Raw genomic sequence first — 21404 nt, 5'->3', positions numbered from 1 at the left:
CAGGGGTCGAACTTTAAAAACTTGAATATTCTCCCTAGATGATCGTCGATTGATTTACCATTCCTCACATTTCCGAACATGAAACAAACGAGTGAAACTGTATTGCTTGATTTGTCTTTTAATATTATTGTTTGGAGGGCTTTAGGTATGATGGAGAGGCGTCATGTATAAAACTTCAGCTTTCCAAGAGGAACTGGCTGAAGCTTTATTTCACATTTTGCCAGAAAATGTTACGGACTTTGAAGAAAAAAAACCACCACCGTCCTTTTTCACTACTATTTAAGTTTCGAGAATGCATTAATTTAACTGTCAATTGCGATAAAATTGGATTTATAATGCAACACAACATCGCGAAGTTATATCGGGTGTCCGTTTATACTGTACTTTGTTTTAAATCTGCCTATGATATACTTTAGATGGGCCAATTAATGGTTTGTCGATATGTGAGGGTAAACAGAATGTTTTGCAGAATTTGACTCATGACCATTAAATTTACTTGCCGAGTTGAAGAAATGTAACAAAATAGTATAGGTACTTGATGAATAGTATATAGATAGATATATAGAACTGCTTCAAGGTCTTTGTTTTAAATATTGAGTGTATATAGTAATTAATTGTGATCTCTCAAAATTGTTATTCAATAGGAACACGCCCTTATGACATAAAGCCTTCTATATAGCACAAATTTTATATAAATAAATGTGGTACAGAGGGAGAGTTCTAAAAAGTTACAAATGGAGAGCTAAAAGACATTCAATTGTTGAAAACGTTAATAATGTAATATTCTAATTATAATTCCGAAATGATTGAGGAAGTTGTGGGGGACGTGTCAGCCAAGGCAGGGTTGCGTTCCAAGTATTGGTTCGTTTATTTTTTACAGATAATCATTTATCCCTATTCATTTATGTGTTGCTAAGAAATGGACCATGTCCAATCATAATAGCAACCGTTATGAATACGAGAAAATATATTAGACCATTAGGGAAGTTGAAACTTCTTTAGTGTTCAAATTGATATACTCCTGTATATGGCTAATCCTTTGACTTCTCATACATAGATGTTTGTTGATGTATCTCTTGCCCATGAATCAGTAATATTATTTAGTTATTCTACCGTTTAAGACTACTGACCATTTATACATTTCTTAGCTTCGTCCACGAAGATGCAAGCTGACACCCCGAAATGCATCCGACTGTCTAAGTCTGCATACTTACTTCCTACCTTTTATTCAGTCCAATGTGCCTCCTATCCCTTCCTCGCTTGCCTAAATTCCTCCTCTCTACACACACACACACATATATATATATATATATATATATATATATATATATATATATATATATATATAACAGTATTCTTCGGCATTCCATTTTGGATCAAAATTCATTGTGTCCACCTTTCCTTGCCGTCTTTGGATTTCTCCCAACAACCCTCTCACCTCCCACCATACTTTGCCCAGGTCTAATTCGTTTGTTTTCTTTTCTGCCCATTTAAATTTTACAATCATTCTCCGAAGGCACCCCAAGAGTAGATTCTTAACATCCTACTGCAACGACCATGTTTCCTCGATGCACAAAACCATGCTCCAAGTCATCGTTTTAGCGAGCCTTTTCTTAGCATCCTTAATCAACGTATCTGTGATCAACTCCCTCCTTCTTGTGTGAAAACTTCCTTATCGTACGAAATTCTTCTTCTGATCCTCCAGCTACTTTGACCAGTGTTCCAAAACAATTTGGAAATTGGTAAACTGTCAACTTAATTCTAGAGAATGTGGAAACCTTCTCTAGAATTAAGTTTTAAGTAGATTGTTTCGATCATTTTTTTATTTCATCTACATCTTTTTTTAGTAGCTTTTCAAGGGTTGGGTCATAGCGCGCTATTAAAGTATGTAAGACCGATGGCAAGGTGGTAATGCATGTCGATTACATCCGCAGCATTCAGGCGTACTGAGAAGTCTTTTTATCCACGGTACTATCCGGATTGTAAATTATTGGGCACTCAAATATATATATATATATATATATATATATATATATATATATGTATTAAAAAACCATAAACACAGTAATCAACCCGAAGGTCGGTTTAGTAGGTGATGGTAGAGTCCACCCAGTGCTAAGCCCGACGGTGCGTGAAAATCACACATCAGGGTAAGATACTCTATTCCTTTCCCTGTGCCGGTTATGGTTTCCCAGAAAGATCTGGTACCGGAAAAATCACACAGCTTGGGTGAAGCTGAGGTCACCCAGAGAGACGTGCCTGGGAATCGAACACGAGCCCTCCGTTCAGTATTCCAACGCTCTGACCCTGGACTACCTTGGTCTAATTAGGTATGACTTTGTAACATTTAAGAGGGAGGCCTCTGATGTCGGACGGGTCGAGGTTTCACGAGGGGACGAGGGTATTTGAGGGTATTTTGTGGTTTAATGTTATGAAAGAGCGTCAAAAATATGTTTTCTAGTAGGGCAGAAGAGATGGGAGGGAGTGATCATAAAGATCAAAAGAATCGCTTCATTTTAATCTCTACAGAAGCAGTTTGCAAACTGTTTTGTGAAATATCCCAAATTCGCGGATGAGAATGTTTCATAATCGAAAACGTCACAAGTTTTTACATATATGCCGATTTTCCTTAAACTTTGCTTTTCCCACATTGCAAACCAAAAAACTGTTTTCCTGAGATAAACCCAATTTTCAGTCCCGCTAAATATTTGAAAATCAAGTAATAATTGTGGCGTCATTTGATGAGTTAAGGCGCAAGTGAATTGAGAGCCTTGAACAGAGACTTGAGAGACTGTATTTCCATTACTTGTTAACCCGACTGATACTGCACGTCTTTAAACGCTTAAATTTCAAAGGTCTTTTTGACCCAATATATTTCTTAGACATTTATGAAGGCGTGCGTTGAAGAGATTATATCTCGGCGCAAAACAAACATGTTATGGGGTATTATGACATGAAATTCATGCATGGCAAATGGATAGTACTGCATTCTTGTTCTTTACGACTGTAGTTTACGTTCTTTATAATTACAGTCGTTGCAATGAGCGTGCGAGATCTGATGGGAAAATGGATACGTATTTTTTGCGCGTCACCTTTCGCACTAACATTTATTACGGGATTGATAGATATTTATCTGCAAATCCAGATGTGATGGATCAGGGGGGGGAATCTAATGGTTTCCAGAGGGAGGAGATTACCGTAGGTAGGATTAGGACTACCATTCAGCAACGTGATGTCTTGCAGATTATGTAAAATTTGTCAAACATGTCGTTTGAATTTAATTCATTTACGACGACGAAGATGTCTTGCCGTTTTTTAAGCGGCTTTTTTATTTCGTGGCATCAATTAATGTTAAATGAATGTCGCCGATTAAATTTGATGCATGATCATCATATGGGAAATGGTACCCAGTTAATTGATCCGGATATTTTACTGGCTTGGTGGTTACTTTCCTGGCTTCCCATCCGTAAAAGGACCCGGGGTCAAATCCTGGAGATGATTTTTTTCCAATTGATATCCCTATCTCTACTCGGGGTGCTTCGCGGAGGACACTTCAATTCTAGTATGCCATCTATCGGATGGGACGTCAAACCATCTGAACCCTTGACGCATTTAGTTATTAGAGTAGTTCTACGCAGGGTTTCTTTTTCCAATCTTCATCTCCCACTCCCTAATTATCCTACCTCTACCGAATTACCCCTACCTGCCCCTAATGGTGGGAATGATCTTAGCTATCGGTGTCCCCCCATAACAACAATTAATATTAATTGAAACGGGTTATAATACCATTACCAGAGTCAATCATAAACTTACTTGCCTGGTGGGCTCCCTATAAATGCCAATACATCACCAATATTCTGTATCCTAGGGTTGTTATTTCCATCCCCCTGTCCATACTGACTACTATCCTTGTCAGGTCTTCAGTTTCTCCTACGCTATTATTTATGTCCCTTCCAAGAATCTTGCCAAACGACATACCTTCTCCGTGCGCCTTCGCCTCCGCCTCTTCATCTTTTCCTTATTCTCGCTATTTGCCCTCCCAATACACTCATTGAATTTCAAGGGCGATAATGGGCAACCTTGCCGGTCTTTTTTTTTCATTCTGTTCTCTACAATTGAGTTTAATAGGAAGCGATGACTTCTGCTGTTGTTCAACTTCTTCCAAAGCCTAATTGGTCCTGATTTAATAATAAACATTCGCTTTCTTCTCCATTTTACGGTATATTATTCTTACCATTAAATTCGATAAATTGATCACCATCGAAAGGCTTCTTTGAAAGTTTTCATATTTGTCTGTCTTTTTCTTTTTCTTCTTGAACCACAAAGTGACGATAACATTGTTGCTAAAGTCCATCTGATCTCTTCATCAATGTCGCGTTGGTCATTAATTATTTTAGGATCGCATATTTATTAGGAATGCCCATAACTTCCACGAAAGATATTTTTAGTCTACAAGATTTGCAATGTATGTCATGTAATATTTGTGATGTCTTGACACTTTAGGGGAGATGGTTTGTACGTATTTTTGATGCTTGGCTCTCTGTGGCATTGTTAGCAATAATGACTTAGGAATTAAAAAAATCGTTGATAATTCATTAAAGAATCTATTTTCGATGTATTTTAAGTCTAAAACAACATTTGCATCTATTAAATAATTTTTACTTCGTCATAGTAACTTAACTGATTAGGTTTTTGATACTGTACTATTATACAGATATTGTACTGAACTGAACTAAACTATACAGTTATTACAAATCGTTGCACTGGCAAATATTTAAACAATATTTTTTGCAATCGTGTAGGCGCTGGTAAAATGTGTAAAAATCTCACTTTTGGGCAAGTTTTCTACACCAATTTTTTCATCAGCTTCATAAAGATGTCTTCACCTAACCCGTGATCAGTCTCTCTCATTTTTCCAAGTATGGGAATCAAAATCATAAGGTGCTAACTTTTCGAAGCGGATAAGTGTGAGACCAATAAAATAGCCCCGTTAAATATAGCTGACCACCGAATCTACGTTATTAATACATTTAGTATCATTTGATTCATACATTATTAGTGAACACTCGCACATGTTGTCATTTTTCCCACCTCGTGGCATTTGCCTCTAGGAGCAGATCAGAATTTATGTTGGAAGAATGGCAACAATGGACGCCATTTCACGTGATACCAATCCTATAAATTCGAAATTGAAAACGAAGAGAAAAACTTTAAAAAAATAATTTTACAATATGTTTACGACAAGTGGTATCGGTTTGGTTTTGCAAAAGTAGATGATGAGTTCGTTCAAATGTTGTTCCATCTCTGGAAACTTAGTGATGGGCAATTTTAGCATTTAATTCTTATTTATTTTACAGAACAAAGTCATAAAATTTTAACATGGCCCGAGTTTCATTGCGCTAATCATCATCTTCTCATTGCGTGTACAAATTTGAGGAAATAAACATAAAAGTTCATTGTCTGATATGGCTCCCATGATTTGAACTTACTTTTCGTAGAGGTCGCTGAATCACTGAATACAAAAACTGGTGGAATTGCTTATTCATGGCTGCTGGTAAAACACTTTTGTCATCGTTAAGTTAATATTGAATTTCCGCCTTCCGGTTATCATATGTAAATTTGATAAAGTCAAGAGGCTGGATTCCTGTATTTTTTTCTGATTATTTTCACTGTTTTTTTGCGATTTTTTAGTTAGCAGTTAATGACTAATGCCGACCGAAGTTAAGTCTAAATCAAAACAAGGAAATAAATATGAGTGCGTGGGTTCAAGGTTTTCTAAAAGTTGGCTTCGTCCCAACTTCCCCATTACTCAGATAAGAAAATGCGTGAAAACATCGATATCCCGTCTCCTCTAGTACCGCGACGCATCTTGACACTCGCAAGTCATCTGAATTATCCTGTAGGCGGAAAAAATATTTTTGCCGCGCAGGAACACTATTTGACTATTGGTCAAGTATTTAATTAATTTCTTCAGATGATGTACCTATTACTCTCGGTAACGAGTAATGGATAGCTTCAATGTTATGAGGTAATTTCAAATCCTATAAGAGCAAAACGACAATAATTTCAAGTTAAGTGATATTTTTATCCGTCATCATTAATTTATATTCCGGAAATAAAGAAGTATTTCTCAGATGTATTTGGAAGTCTACCGTTTACTTTTTAGTTTACGTTTTAGTTTAGTTTAGTTTAGTTTTACGTTTAGTTTTTGGATGGACACAGAACACCCCTACATTACTTGCCTCATATAACAAGACACAACCTGTCACCCCACAATACAATATCATATTCATAAATCCGCCTACTTTCTTCTTCCCTTCATTTCGTCCAACAGGGGCCAATCCTTTACCTTCCACTTCCGCACTTGCCCTCAATTGTCCTCCCCTCTGTGTATCTCAGTATTCTTCAACATTCCATTGCCAAGCAAAACGCTCTCTGCATCCAAAATTCTTGCCTCCTTTGGATTTCTGGCAAAAATCTCTCTCTCTCTCTCTACTCATTATATGAGTCGTACTTCTTTGTCTACTTTCCTTCCCGTCCATTTTACCTTCTCCATCTTTCATATCCACATCTCAAAAAACCTCCATTCATCTTGCTCCAATGATCATGCGTACTGGCCCTACAACGCCACGCTCCTTTACAAAGTTTTCTCTAGACTTTTCTTGACGTCCTTGCTCAATCTGTTTCTGTTATTAATTCAGTCCTCATTGTGAAACCTTCTTTTCCTAACTCAATTCTTCTTCTTATATCCATGCCACTTGGACCATCTTGATCTAAGACACAAGAGAGCTTAAACTCTTTCGCCTGATTTTCAATGTGTCCTCATGTTTTAACGTTTCACTTAGCTTTATACTCTTTCTCGAAAACCTCATAACATTTGTTTTGTTGACATCGAGTATTTTAATGTTCTTTTTTCAATAAGTTAGGTTTAGTCTGATTTGAAATCTCCATGCCGCGTCCTTGCAACTTCATTTGCTGCACTAAAGGATAAACTTCCTTGTCACACGAATGGAAGGGTGTCCCTTTAAGTCGATCTGACCAGGGGAGATCCCAATTAGTGATATTTCCTTGGATTGATATCATGTGCAATCGCTTCAATCGTCATCACACGTCCATTGTTAATTACTGATCTACTTCTTGAGCTAAAGACTACGAAGTCTTCGGTTCTTATAGTTATCTTCCCGGGTGAACTATCCCTCGTCAGGATGTGGGCCCAATACTTTTAATTTCTCTTTGGCCCTCAATTAGTTTAATAGCATCATTATTCTCTAGCATCACAAAGGATACTGATGCGTTTTGGAAAGAAAATATAATATTAGTATTCGAGTCAAAGCAGTGCATCCAATTCTTGCTGGATATATATTTTTTCTCCCTCTCGAAAGAGATAAAATTGAAATTAGATGTTTTCGAAAGAGGGTAGAGAGGGGAGGGAGAGTCTTCCAAGCCTTCTTCACTCAAAATTATCTTTCCTGCCCCAGTTGAGAATTACTGACCAAGTTTTAAACTGGTTTACGAAGTTGTGAAAAAATGCTGGTAAATTTTCTGTGATTTTTTTTAGGAAAGCAAAAACTGCTTGGTAACGGAATAATCTTGTATCCCATTGAATATGGTACGCAACTTTCAGAATAAATCTAGAATTCAAATGAAATATCAAATGAAGGAGATGGATATGATGCAGTTACTATTGAAGTAGAAAAAACCATTGAATTGGTTCCTCATTGTGTATAAAAATTGAGAAACCGAATCGCGTAGGAATTGACAGTGGAATACTGCCGGATTTTGAATTGATTGAACCGAGGACTTTGAAAGTGTGAAACCCTGGGACATTTTTAGAAACTTTCCACTTTCGGTCCACTTTTGGCGAGCATAAACGAAATGGTGTGGTTTTACTAATTCATTTGATAGAGTACCGTATTAGGTGTGACTCAAATGGACACAGATAGTTCACGCCTCCCTTTATTAGTCTCGCCAAACACGGCATAGCTTGGCAGTACACACTGCAGTAAACCCTTATTCAATTTCGCATTCTTCCTCCCTCCCTTCATTCCGTCAAACATCTCCATTCTATTCCTATCTTTTCGTCGGCTTCGTCCTAAGGTCCTCCCCTCTATAGCTCATCATATAGCATTCCATCGCCAATCAGAATACTCTACATCTATTTTTCCCTGCCTCCTTTGGATTACTCCCAACAACCCTTCTCCTTCCCAATCATGCCTAGTACTTCCTCGTTTATTTTCTTTTCTGAGCACTTCACCTCTTCTATACTTTTCGAAATTTACCTTTCAAAAGCCTCCAATCTACGCCTATCATCTTCCTACCATGGTCTTGTTTCCGCGCCGCTCAAAACCAAGTTCCATGTCCAAGTTTTGTCGAGCTTTTTCTCAACGCCCGTACTCAGCTTCCTTGTCATCAAGCCCCTCCTTCATGTGAAATCTTTGATCCAGAACATATCCGAGATAAGTTAACTGTTCCACTGGCTCCAGTTTTTGCCTTTACATTGTTTTAATAAAATATACATAAATATATATAAAATATATATGCACACACACCTATATACATACACACACATAAAATGGCCCGGAAAATAAGTGTACTGATTTTTTCCCGCCGCTCCAGGCGCGCCCAGCACCGCTCTGACGGGCTGCGATTGGAGGGGGGTATGTTGGCAAGCGACGCTGAAAAAGGCAGTCGGCTCTGAGCCGTGGTGTAGTGAGGAGCTCTGTTAACGCGAACCTCCACGCTCGACCCACGTCACGGAACGCGATGCCGAAGTTTTTGGAGCAGTGTTATTCCATCAAATTTGCGGTAAAGCTTGGGAAATCGTCTACCGAAACTGTCGGTATGATTAACCAGGCTTACGGGGAGTCAGCCATGTCCAGAAACATGATCTTTCGGTGGCACAAGATGTTCGTGGAGGGCAGAGAAGAGGTCGACGACGAACCACGGCCTGGACGCCCGTCAACGACACTCACCGACGAAAATGTGCGAAAAGTTCGCGATGTACTGAACTCTGATCGTCGTCTTAGTGTTCCGATGATAGCAGAGCAGTGTAGTGTGCCAAAAACAATAGTGCACGAGATTATTAGGCACCAATTACAGATGCGAAAAATTTGTGCAAAGTTGGTGCCGAAAGTGCTCAGTGATGATCAAAGACTCAATCGTTTGGAAATCGCGACACAACTTGCGGATCACTGCAAAAATGATCCACATTTTTTAGAGAACGTTGTTTCGGGTGACGAGACGTGGATCTTTGAGTACGATCCGGAGTCGAAGAGACAAAGTGCGGAGTGGCACACCCCATCATCACCCCGTCAAAAGAAAGCTCGCATTAGCAAATCTCGGACCAAGGCGGTGCTCATTGTCTTTTTTGACAAAAGGGGAGTCATCCACTACGAATTTGTACCTGAACGACAAACTTTAAATGCTGCATTTTACGTCCAAGTGCTCGACAGGCTTCGAAAACGAGTCGCCCGCGTCCGGCCAGCGATCAAAAACATCTGGCGGCTGCATCACGACAATGCGCCGTCTCACACCGCGCTTGTCATGTCGGACTTCTTGGCCAAGCACGGCGTGGCAACGCTGCCGCACCCGCCCTACAGCCCGGACTTCGCACCACCAGACTTCTTTCTGTTCCCGAAGATAAAGAGGAGTTTGAAAGGAACGCGATACGGGACTTTGGACGCCGTCAAAGAGGCCGTGACGACGTGTCTTCGAGAGGTTCCCGATGATGCCTTCGCGGGAGCGTTCCAGGAATGGGAACGCCGCTGGAACAAGTGTATCGACTCACAAGGGTCCTATTTTGAGGAATATTAGCATAAGATATGTAAAAGTGTAATAATTTTTTTTCCTGAGCTCAGTACACATATTTTCCGGACGAACCCTGTAGTTCCACTTCTGCCGCATACAACAGTATGGGAGCGAGTGGAACCAAACAATTTTTACATAAACGCCTGCAATTTTTTACGTAACATTTTTAACTTTCAGCGATGGCTGGTAGTATGACCATTAGGCAAATTTTCCTTGTATGTTTGTTGGATAAATAAAAAAAATTGTTTAAAAAATGTTTTTAATCAAAAAAGTTATACACGATATCTTAATTTTCCTTTTGTATAGTATTTGAATGCAATCAGACACGATAACCCATCGACGGCTTAGGTCAACCGTTCTTCCGCTCTTTGATCTCCAGAAACTCATTGGTCGTTAGATAGCTGTGAACAGAGACAATAAGTGTAATATACGTATATAAAAGCATATAATCTAGAATCAATGTCTCATGACCCGTTTAAAATCATAATTATTCAATTTAATTAAATTTTATGCGATCGTTTTTGCACTTTGACATTTTGTCGTTAAAAATGCTATAATCTACTAAGTGAAGTGGCAAAGAAATAAGTTTGTGGAAAATATGGAAAAGAGAGGGAAGAGGAAAAGACAAGATTGGGAAAACTAATTAGCTCATTCCTTGGTACTGTGATTTAATGTAGACCATCATGGGAAGAACCATGGACATCCATACGACATGAGAAGTTCGAATATGAATAATTGAATTAATGTGAGTTGTCAGTTGATGGGTTAATGAAAAGAGTTATTTTAAGGACTCTAAATCGGCAGGGAACGGGATAGCTGGGACTATTGATGCAAAGAAATCTCAGTAAGGATGATATCCAAGTTATGGGACAAATTTAGGCTCGATAAACCAGTCATTCTTTCTCGATTTTGATTTTTTTACGCTCGAATTATTGCTACTGTGTGTTATAGGATGACTTTTTATTTCCAAAATATTGATGTACGACGTACTCCATTCTATATTTAAGGGAAGTGGGGAAATGTGTATACATTCAATTGGATTAAAAGGCGAGCGGCGCATTTTCGGTTTTGCATTCGAAAGTTACTGTGTATAGAAATTGTTCCTAAAACACGTCATCTTCTGTATCAGGAGTGTGTTTGACCTTGTCACAATTGGGGTAAATTGTAAGCAAATCAATAGGAGTTTTCTTAATGGAAAAACATATTTAATCATATCGTAGAAACAAACAAGACAAATTTTCAGGATTTACTCAGAAAGATTATCGAAAAACCCAGGTTCAAATTAAACTAGTAATTATTATTACATGCAATTATTTATGCAATAACTTATTGCCTTATTCTCTATGTTTTTAAGCAAAATCATTTTCCTGGATCATAACCATAACTCATAAACAATTTAAAATCAATTAATTTTTTTAAATCTATTAAAACCTTGTGGATTTCCTGTTGCGTTCTTTGTTTCCCGTCATTTCTACCTTGGAATGGAGGAGTTCGTAATTTTCCACGGACTATTTGAAGGAACGCCGTGTTTCGGTGTGGCTAAGGCACCTTCTTTTTTCCCTTCCCCTACCCGAATAACCCCGATCCCCACCTTCAACCTCTCAACTACTCCCTCTCTCTCCCCTACATAGCCACCCCCTCTCTTCTGTCCTAAGGGTATATACTCAACTGCGGCATGTGAAAATAATTGGTACCTGATGATGCCGCAAGTCAGTGAAAAGCGTTGCGTCTTAAAATTAAGTCTGTGGAAAATTACAGACTCCTATATTATGGAAATCACACAATTCCACGACGTGAAGCCTGATGGCGTTAAGTATATATGAGTGGAGTATGAGCTCACGATAGGTTTTTCCCCCATCATGATTCTGCGAACTTTTTCCTCAGATGATGTGACGTTGTTGTTTTCTTGGAAACGCACACATGGGTGCGTTAACATTCACTGAGGATTCGTATTGTCCGTCGCGAGATATCGAGTTTCGCAAAAGAACGCATTGTATCTTAAATGGTAAAAGTGTTGTCACATGTATGAGTAGTAACATGTTATTGTACGTCGTGGCGCACGGAGTCAGACATTTTTGGCAGGATTTAATGTCTTTGCTAGCTGTCCTCCGAAATGGAACCAGTTTTCGGGCTCTCTGATACTTAGGTGCTCATCAACATTAATTAAAAGCGATCTGGGTTGTAGATTAAACACCCTTTAGGATATAGCACATCATTAAGGGATCAGAATAATATCATACGACCGTGATAGGGTCATATTCGGGTTAACATTAGTCTGGTGTGTATTCATCGCCTGCCACACATCCTACCGTGGCTTGCAGGGAACTAAAATATCTATCTAATATCCAGGTCGTAGGTAACTGCTCCCTTCCCATGGACTACAACTTTGACGTGGTGGAAGGGCTTGTGCGTTCCGATGACCCCTGGAGCTATACTGGCGGGAGCAATGATAATTGTTTCTGGTAGGGTCACCCATGCCATACAGTTTGAAGATTAGCAGCCAGACGAAAGGTAGTCCGCGCAGCCTCTGTTTCTCAGTGAGGCGGCTGCAAAGGCGTCCGACCCCAGTGGGGCGGCCATTGAGTGACGATGTGACATTACGAGTAAAAACGCTATTGAAGAAGGCAACGGGATACCACCTCAATTATTATTCCCAAGAATATAATGAGGGACAGTATAGAGAATATGAGTCCTGGAAACTACGGTACTCGGCCCAATCGGCCATGTGTCGTGCTCGGCAGCGGGAGAGGCAATTCTTCCGCGGTTGTCCTCCCACGAAATCCTTGCAAAGAAAAACCGGCTGCAGCAGGACAGAAGACGCAGAAGAAGATGACCAATTTTGTTAAAATAGGAACTTGGAATGTTAGGATATTATTCAGGACAGGAAAATAAAATAGAATTAAGCGAGAGATGGAAAGAGGAAATATAGATATTTCAGTTTAGTTGAGGACTCATAGGAATCTTTTATTTTCCAACCTTAATAGTTGAAGCATTTGTTGCCGCACAAGTTTTGGCTTGTGAGGCAATTGACAATTCATTAGCAAAGATAAAATGCAAATCCACCCTGAAGCTCCAGAAGTGTTCATAAAATGTCATCAGTCATCATCATCTTCATCTTCATCATCCTCCTCTTCGTCCTCATCCTCCCCCTCCCCTTCTTCTTCATCCTCATCTGATGCTGACTTCTTCCTCCGCCTCTCCTTGGCCAGCCAGACTTCTCTCTCCTCCACGGTTGATGGGTCCATTACCTCCATTACCTCTGGCCCCAGAGCATATTCAAATTGAATGGGTGGCATTGGTGGTGGGGTGAAGCTGTGGGCAGAGTACTTGTGACCCCAGCCCACATAAAAGTTCTCAAATTTTTGTTGGGGGCTGGAATGATAAAGGAAGAAGCCATATGCTGAATCTAATTATAGTAAGGAACTAATTTTTGGAAAAAAAAGCAGTAGCGGGACTAAATGAAGAACTTAATGAAGAACTTGGTGACAGGGCTTAAACCATTATTGTCCATTGCAATGGATGTTGTCATATTAATGAAGAAGGTCAGGTAAAAAAGAATAACTTACCATCAGGTAATTCAGACATTCTAATTAATGCAAAACTTTGAAAATATGTAGTTAAAAATGTAAACCACAATGTAGAGGGTTTGTTTTTATCCATTTCTCCATGAATATGTCAAAGTTGAACCAATAAATTCACTAACATTTATATTATGTTTGTTAAAAACCATAAAATAGAGTTTATAGGTACATAACTTAAATTTAGCTAAAATAAAATCATATGCAATTACATGAAGCCTTTTTTTAAGTTTTAACGGAGATCATGAATTAATATTTCCTTGATGAGATTACCAGTTCTTCATTCATCCACTTAAAGTATGGAAGCTACTTAAAGTAACTTGGGTATTCTGTAACTCTATAAAAAACCTCAACATTTAAAACTCTGCCCAAAATTAAAAAATGCACTATTTATTTGAAATTAGGAGGTATCTTGTATACATTTAGGCATATGTATGATATTAGCTATATTCAAGTTCAGTCCTGAACACAAAATGAGGAATGTTATGTATATATATGTATGTATGTATATATATAATATATAGGTATGTATATATATATATATGTATATGTATATATATATATATATAAGTATGGGTTGTGGCAGTCCAGTGGGTAGAGCGCTGGACTGCTGACCGGAGGGTACCGGTTTCGATTCCCGGGCAAGGCACTCTGGGCACCTGCAGCTCCACCCAAGCTAAAGTGATTTTTCGGGTACCAGGTCTTCCTGGGAAACCATTACCGGCTCCGGGAAAGGAACTGGCCCCCCTACCCTGATGTGTGAATTTTCACACGCCGTATAGGGCTTAGTATTGGGTGAACTCTGCCGTCACCTACCAAACCGACCTTCGCGTTGATTACTGTGTTTATACCTGTATATATTCTTCCACTAAAATATGAGGTGACAATCAAAATGAAAATCTAATTGATGAACATATGACCAGTCCTCGTACCAACAAGGACATAATCCAACAACTGTGTGCGCTTGTGAGTTGTAACTATGCAGTTCTCCTACCACAGCAGTGGCAGCATCGATGTTTAAATAGCTAGTTTAGAGCTTTTAGCAGACTGTGTGTTATGGCAGGTGTTTGGTTTTCATTTCTCTACCCCCCCTTTTATATATTATATGTACTAGAATATACATATACAATGTATATTCTAGCACAACTACTTTTTAATGCATAGGTATTGTCTTCAGGTCCTTAATAAGGGTACCTTAAGATGATGCATATGTATTGAATCTATTGGTACTAGAATAAATTTCAGTTGAGATCACATGTGCTTCTCATTTTCTGAGTAGAAAATTCAACAAAGTTGATCCTGGTAACTATTAAGCCATCAGTGCTCAAATTTTATATCTATTGAAATGGCCTTCGGGGAGTGCTTGTGTAATTGCTGCTCACCCTGAAGTGCAGTATGCAATTGCACCTGGCCAAATGTTTGATCGAATTACAGCAAAAGCATTGTCCACATCCAATTTAGAAGAGAGAGTTGCACTCCATGGAGCTATGAATTCTGTGGTGGTGTCTTCGGATAGTGGAGTTAGGAGTGGAGGGCCAACCTCTGGTTCTTCCTCTTCTTCTTCATCCTCTTCCTCAGACTCCTCGGATACTTGCTGAGAGGAAAATATATATTCATTGGAAGAAACTTAGCAAGGGTAGAAATGCCAATGCAACTGATGCCATTAGTTTAATGCTGTTATTCCTTGTAATTTTATCCCCCTGAGCAGACACATCATGAGAAATTGAGAATATTTGAGTTGATGACAGGTCAAAGGGAGTAATAGGCAGCAATGGGAAAAAGGAAAAAAAATGAACTTCATGGTATATGTATACTCAAAAGTCTACCATTATCTTTTTCTTGGGATTGATGCACTTATATTTCTCACAATTTCCATTTTTTTTCTCTTTTCATGATCGTCAAAACATAATCCATGTTAAAGCTAATGATCATAACTCCCATTTTCCTATGTATTGATATTTATGCACTTTGAATATTTAGAGGCAAATATGATAGCATGTGTGTTCTTTTAAATTCTTAAATGGATAAGTTTTTTTGAGAATTTCAATGAAATTCTCATCAGTCCTAGCATGATGGCACAGGATAGCATGGATGAAAACTACCTTTTGTATGAGTAGTCTACTTTGAGCACACAGAAGAACAGCAACACATAGAGGCTCTGTGGCAAAGTTAAATGCATGCATTTAAATTTGATTGAGCACAGTATCAATTGAATGCATACATTGTAAACAAAAACAGAGATATAAAAATTCTCATACGTCTTCCTCAGCATTTTCTTTGGGATTCCACCAATGCGTACGACCTTGCTGAAGTATGTGTTGACTGTGATGAACCCAGAATGCCATGGAAGGATCAACGAGGTCAGTCAGTGTCAAAGGTTCATACTCTTCATTTTTCATTATCTGTGATCTCTCTGGTTGATAGAAATGATGGAATATAGTTCAATATGGGCACAAAGGTTTAGATTTATGTTTAATATGATTTCATATTGTAACATCCCTTAAGATTAGGCCATTCATTGTCCATATCACTGAAAAATTAGTTAGAATTATATTACTAATGCATCTTCTCTATATGTACTATCTTTGATCCATTATATTTCTAACTCTATGTCATGCAGAATGTATGTATATTCTTTCCTCCTTCCTTGATTTCCCAGGTTTCAGCTTTACTTTCATCAAGCAATGTCTCATAATCATTATATGAGTATGCATTTCTTATCTATCTTACTTTTATTTTCTTGCCTTCCATCTTATTCATTACTTTTATCAATATGCATCTATTTTTTGTAGATCAGTAATATTTTAATATTCATGAGAGTTTTTTATCCTAATTTTAAGAAAAGACACAATACCATTCATCAATCATTAAATAAAATAATATTTCCATTTGGTACCATTTTCATCTTCATAGTCTTCATCTTCGTCAAAAATGTAGTATTCCAAGGGGGAGATTTGAGTGCTAGCGGAAATACGAGATATTTGTGCCCTTAAGTATTCCATTTCATTGCCCGGAAAGGGAGGATATGTTGTCACCTATAAAGCAAAGGATGAGTTCACTGGCCAAATTGAAGGACTGAAATAATAGTTTGGAAATGGCTTCCACTGCAGAATAATTTTACTAACTACCTACTGATGAAATTAATGCCTTTTGAAAGTATTAATGTCATAAAAAGTTAATTTTCATTCATCTGATGTAATTACATGAGTATTTACATGTAAAATCATAGAAAATTATCCATTATCATGGCAGTGTGATAGAAAATCAAATTGAATATTTTTGTGACTACGGACCTCACTATTCAAATTTCCTGTAAATGCCACCTTTATGTTCCTTGCGGCTGTAATGTGACCTGGTTTGACATCAGGTAGCCTGATCCACGGCTCAGCAGGATCATTGCACACATAGTAGGCCTGTAAAATGGTAACCATTAATTTATGTCACAAAATCAGTTTCTGCTGAAATAAATCTTTGTAGTAACAGAGTGATGATTAATAAATCTTCATTCATTCAACAAATCTCACTATCAATGGAGTGACGAATGTTTTTAGGGATAGGTATAAAAAATACTGCAAATTTATTTTTTAACTTATTTCCTAGATTTTGCAACAAATTAAATTTTAACTGGTGAAATTAAAAGAGAACTATGGGTGATCTTCCTGTAACTATCATAACATATGACTATTTATGATAATCATATGACTATTTAAAAAGGTGTACCATGCAAAAGATACAGAGCAATTAGCTGGGCTGCATGGTTCAGGATTCAAATAAAAGTAATGATTTGATACACTTCCAAATACTAAATCCATGATGGCTGATTGTAATATCACCAACATTTTATGGTTAACTAGAGTTGACAATAGTAGTTCAGCCTTGATACGTGAATTTCATTGAATGTCATACATTATGTAAGCTTCACCCTTACCCAATAAACCAGTATCCTTCTGCTATTTTATTAAGCATATATTCAGATTGAATCAATCTGTCTCTATAAAAAGTCCATAGAAGTTTTGGAATATTAAAAAATTTTAAGCAAACCTTAGAATTGAGTCCAGATCCGGGATTCTCTTTTTTTACCTCAACAGTTTTGCTTTCCGGCACTTTAGGAAATGGGGGAACTTTAATGTTGGCGAAAATTCCAGTTTTTTCAATACTTGATATATCTGGTCTTGTTTCCATCTCAGGCTCCACAGTTTCATTTTTCTCCTCAGACTCCTCTGGGGCCATTTCTACTTCATCTTCTCCTTCTTCATATTCTTCAGCTGGAAATTTCACTTCCAGAATGTAGTAATTCTTTTCTCTGCCAAAAACTTTCCCCCAATATCTGCAGGGAAGATGGATAGGTATTTCAAATTAAGAGGTAAATGCAAGGGCTTTTAATCCTTTACATTTCATTGATTGGGTCACAAATGAGAAATATGTATCTGCGCTTCTGCTATTTCTGATTTCCCTTAAACATTATTTTTGGACCTCACCACATGTAGTTTGTATTAAATGTCTTAAAAAACACACATACTAAGGCAGTAGATACTAGGGGAAGTCAAATGAAAGCCCAATATAACACGCAGTTGGCTAAAAACTAGAATCGAGCTTTTTATACATCAATACTGCCATTGCTGTGGTAAGAGAACTGCATAGTGAAAAATCACTGGCATATACAGTTGCTGGGTTCTGTCCTTGTTGGTGCACTGAATGGTTGTTGTAGTGGGTGTTCACTTTTCATTTGACTGTGCCACATATATTACTGTAATATATTTTTACAAACATAAAATCCAGTGATGTCTCTGATATGTAACACAAATGATTCACCTACCCAAAGTGATTCTAATGTTGTCATGAGTCTGCCTTAACATCTTAATATGAACTCATCCGTATGCTGCACCTTTTAATTTTCTATTGTACTCAACAGAGCTCATTCAATTGTACTCTGGCTCAGTGTCAACCCACTACTCTTGCTTTGGTTGAGCAGGCAGTAAAAAGAGATGTGTGTTCTGGAATGTGTGCTGTGTGCTTGAGAATAGACTCATTCAAATAACATAACATCACTTATAATATAAGGTTAATAATAATAATAATTTTTTTTTGTCCAGCAATCAAGTTGTTACAACTGTTACACATGATATAAGACACGTCAGGGGAAGTAGCAAAATACATATATGGATACAAGACACATATGAGGCATTAAAAAGAAATTCAGCAATTGAATAAAACATTTTTAATTTTAAGAACCTAAGTAGGTTGACTTTAAATGCAGCCACACTTTTTTGGACCTTAATCCCTGCTGGGAATTTATAATAAAGTTGAAGGCACATAAAATGTGGGCCAGCACCGGCATTTTTTGTACGTGCAGCTGCTCATTCTGCCTTATAGAATATTTATGAATATAGCAATTTTTGACACACTCAGATAGATTTCTTTTTGTATGTACGACTACATGAAAAATATAAATACATGGCACTGGCAATACATCCAATTTTTTTAACAGGGGATGGCAGGGGGCATTGTGTTTTGCAAAACTCATTAGCCGAATGGCTTTTTTTTGGACCCTGAAAATATCCAAGGCCTTAGATGATGAACCCCAGTAAAGGATACTATCCACTGGTCATTAAAATTGCCCTTCTTGAATAGTTCATTATGCACTCAACATGCAAATGAACAAACAGCTCTAAAGTGATGAATAACTACTGTAGGATAAAGAAACTGACAAGAGGTCAATAAAAATGAAAGGGATTTGACAGCAAAACCTACTTGGCATCTATTCAATGCCATTTTGGCACCTAGTTTTTTAAGTTACAGAACTATTTAAACAGGCCTTGTATTACAATCCAAGATCATTAGAATAAAAACGCAAATAGAGATTTTCTCTGATACTAACTATGGAATATAGTCTTGTCATACATGTAAGTGCAAAAAACAGAAGGGGAACTAAATGCCTTTATTCCTGTTTTTGCAGAGACAGACTTATTTCCATTTCTAGGAAAGGTAAGATACAATATTCCTTGCTCTTAATGGGTTTTTCTGTCTTAATAATCTCATTTGCATATTTGCAATTACTTTGGTGCTTATCACATGAGTATCAATATTTGAATTTACCTGATTTTTTCATAGTCATTCAATGTTTCAGCAAAGGCTTTAATTGAGAGTCCAAGGCAAAATAATTCATGTTTTGGAAAAGTAACTCCGGCTTGTTCCAAATAATAAAAATTTTCCAAAAGATTTGGCATAGGAGATTCAGCATTCTCCTCATCCTCGACCACTGCCTTTGGTTCTCTTAGAGAAGGCTAAATAGGGTATTTTCAGGAAAAGAAAATGATTTAACTGCATATTAGTTTGCATTAATCTGAAGTTTAAATGCATTACAATTATCATTTTAAATTATGGAAATAAAGTCACAATTTGAAGTAATCTAGAATAGTTTGTGGCAAAATCGAGATTAAATGGTGGTTGGTATTCATCTTGAAACACATCAAGTTGTTGAAAGTATTCTTCCTTCACTTTTCTGCTATATTCTTCAATATAATCCACAGCATTGACGGGTTGCTCTACAAGTATTTTATGAATAAGTGCAGTCAGGTGATCATATCTACAAGGAATGGATATTAAAAATATAATTAAATGTTCATTTTAATTTGATTTTCCATCATAAATATTGGTCTAATCATGCATGATTAATATTGTGACTGTCTGTGACAATATCCGCAGTGGTCTTAATCATGTGGTCAAGAGGATGTACTCAATTTTCCCTTAACACATTGATAAATCTATGAATAATGATATTTTAATGTTATGACATATGCTGCTATTGTATCGTTATAGTAAGTTAATGCATGCAAATGAAATATTTTAAAATGTTTGAGAAGCGTTTTTTCACAAGGTCAAAAATTGAAATTTTGAATTTTTAAGCTTTCAGAGATATAATCTCTGTCAAATATAAAACTTTATTAATTAATATGTGTCATAGTTAATTCATAGTGCCTTATTTTAACAACTTATGTTTTTAAGTAGACCTAATAATAAAGACATTAAGGAATCGGCTCTAAATAGGAAAACAGTGCAGAGCATCAGCCACACAATATATAGTATTGCTTGGAAAAATTTACTCATGAAAAATTATGAAATGAGAGTAATTCCAAAGGATTGTAACAATGTTGTACACCACATGTATTAAGCCATCGGAATTTTTGTCATTTGATGTAAGTCAGCTATACAACTTTTACATCAACCAGTCATGAAATTGTATCTACATTAAATGAAGAATTCACTACATATAATGCAATGAGAATAACTAAAAGGCAAAATAGTTTCTAGCGACAATTCAACTTTTATTCATGCTGTTTAACTTAGAGATATTCACGTAGAAAATAAGCTTCAGCAGGCGCTTTAATTTTGCTTAAAATATACCTCATTATACATAAAAATTTCTTTTGTGCATCTGTAGAAGAAAAATAATATTCTAAGATGAGTTCAATAGTTTCAGCCTCAACTTTGTGGAAGTTTATTTAAGATGAGTTTAAAAATAGATAGAAATGAGATTGTTTCAATGTGTCTAGCTGAAAGCTATGAAACCTTTCTTGGAGATCTAAGTAAATATCATTTTATGGATGACTTCATAATCTGGCAAAAGAAAAAATTGATTGATTGTAAACTAAAATAATATTGAACATACACATTCAGTTTTGATTCAGAGCTTCCTTGCTGCAGAAAAGCTTTGGCGTAAATTAAGTCCGACATTTTTGGAAAACCATTAAATATCCTGAATCGACACAAAGAGCCGTTAGGTAACTATTTATATTCAACAATAATTATTAATAGAAGTGTGGGCAAATATGCTTTAAAATAAGCTAACTTTAAGCTTATATGTATTAAGAAGCTTTATGCCATTGAATAAGTTTATTGATTTTATTGCCAGCTGTCACGAAAAGAATTCATTCTCGCTTTGGAATTTTCTAAGATCTTTTCACTTACGAAAATTGGTTTTCGATTTCCCGCCGTGTGGCCGGTGGTCATGGTAACTCT

General features: G+C 37.1%; 1 protein-coding gene across 1 annotated transcript; it reads right to left on the bottom strand.

The window, feature by feature from the left end:
* Nucleotides 1-10156: 10156 nt before the first annotated feature.
* Nucleotides 10157-21119, bottom strand: Rsph4a (Radial spoke head protein 4a). Its single transcript, XM_071598013.1, has 10 exons — nucleotides 21055-21119; nucleotides 19782-19971; nucleotides 19482-19669; nucleotides 17466-17712; nucleotides 16679-16798; nucleotides 16282-16420; nucleotides 15644-15798; nucleotides 14768-14979; nucleotides 12991-13179; nucleotides 10157-10208 (listed from the first exon to the last, which is right to left on the bottom strand). Exons 1-10 carry the CDS (start codon nucleotides 21117-21119, stop codon nucleotides 10157-10159), a joined length of 1557 nt encoding a protein of 518 aa, XP_071454114.1.
* Between the last annotated feature and the right edge of the window lie 285 nt (nucleotides 21120-21404).

This window comes from Hetaerina americana, unplaced genomic scaffold (assembly GCF_022747635.1).
Source record: "Hetaerina americana unplaced genomic scaffold, ioHetAmer1.1.p SCAF_9, whole genome shotgun sequence".
Lineage (NCBI taxonomy): Eukaryota > Metazoa > Arthropoda > Insecta > Odonata > Calopterygidae > Hetaerina > Hetaerina americana.
Note: the sequence above shows the minus strand (reverse complement) of the source record. Positions and strands in the feature narration are given on the sequence as shown.

Excerpts from the sequence above, each read along its gene's own strand:
- Rsph4a (XM_071598013.1), bottom strand. The coding sequence starts at position 21,119 with ATGTCGGACTTAATTTACGCCAAAGCTTTTCTGCAGCAAGGAAGCTCT. Across the intron at positions 19,972-21,054 it reads TCTGAATCAAAACTGAATGT|ATATGATCACCTGACTGCAC; the intron begins GTATGTTCAATA and ends CATTCCTTGTAG. Across the intron at positions 16,421-16,678 it reads CAGGAAATTTGAATAGTGAG|GTGACAACATATCCTCCCTT; the intron begins GTCCGTAGTCAC and ends TTTGCTTTATAG.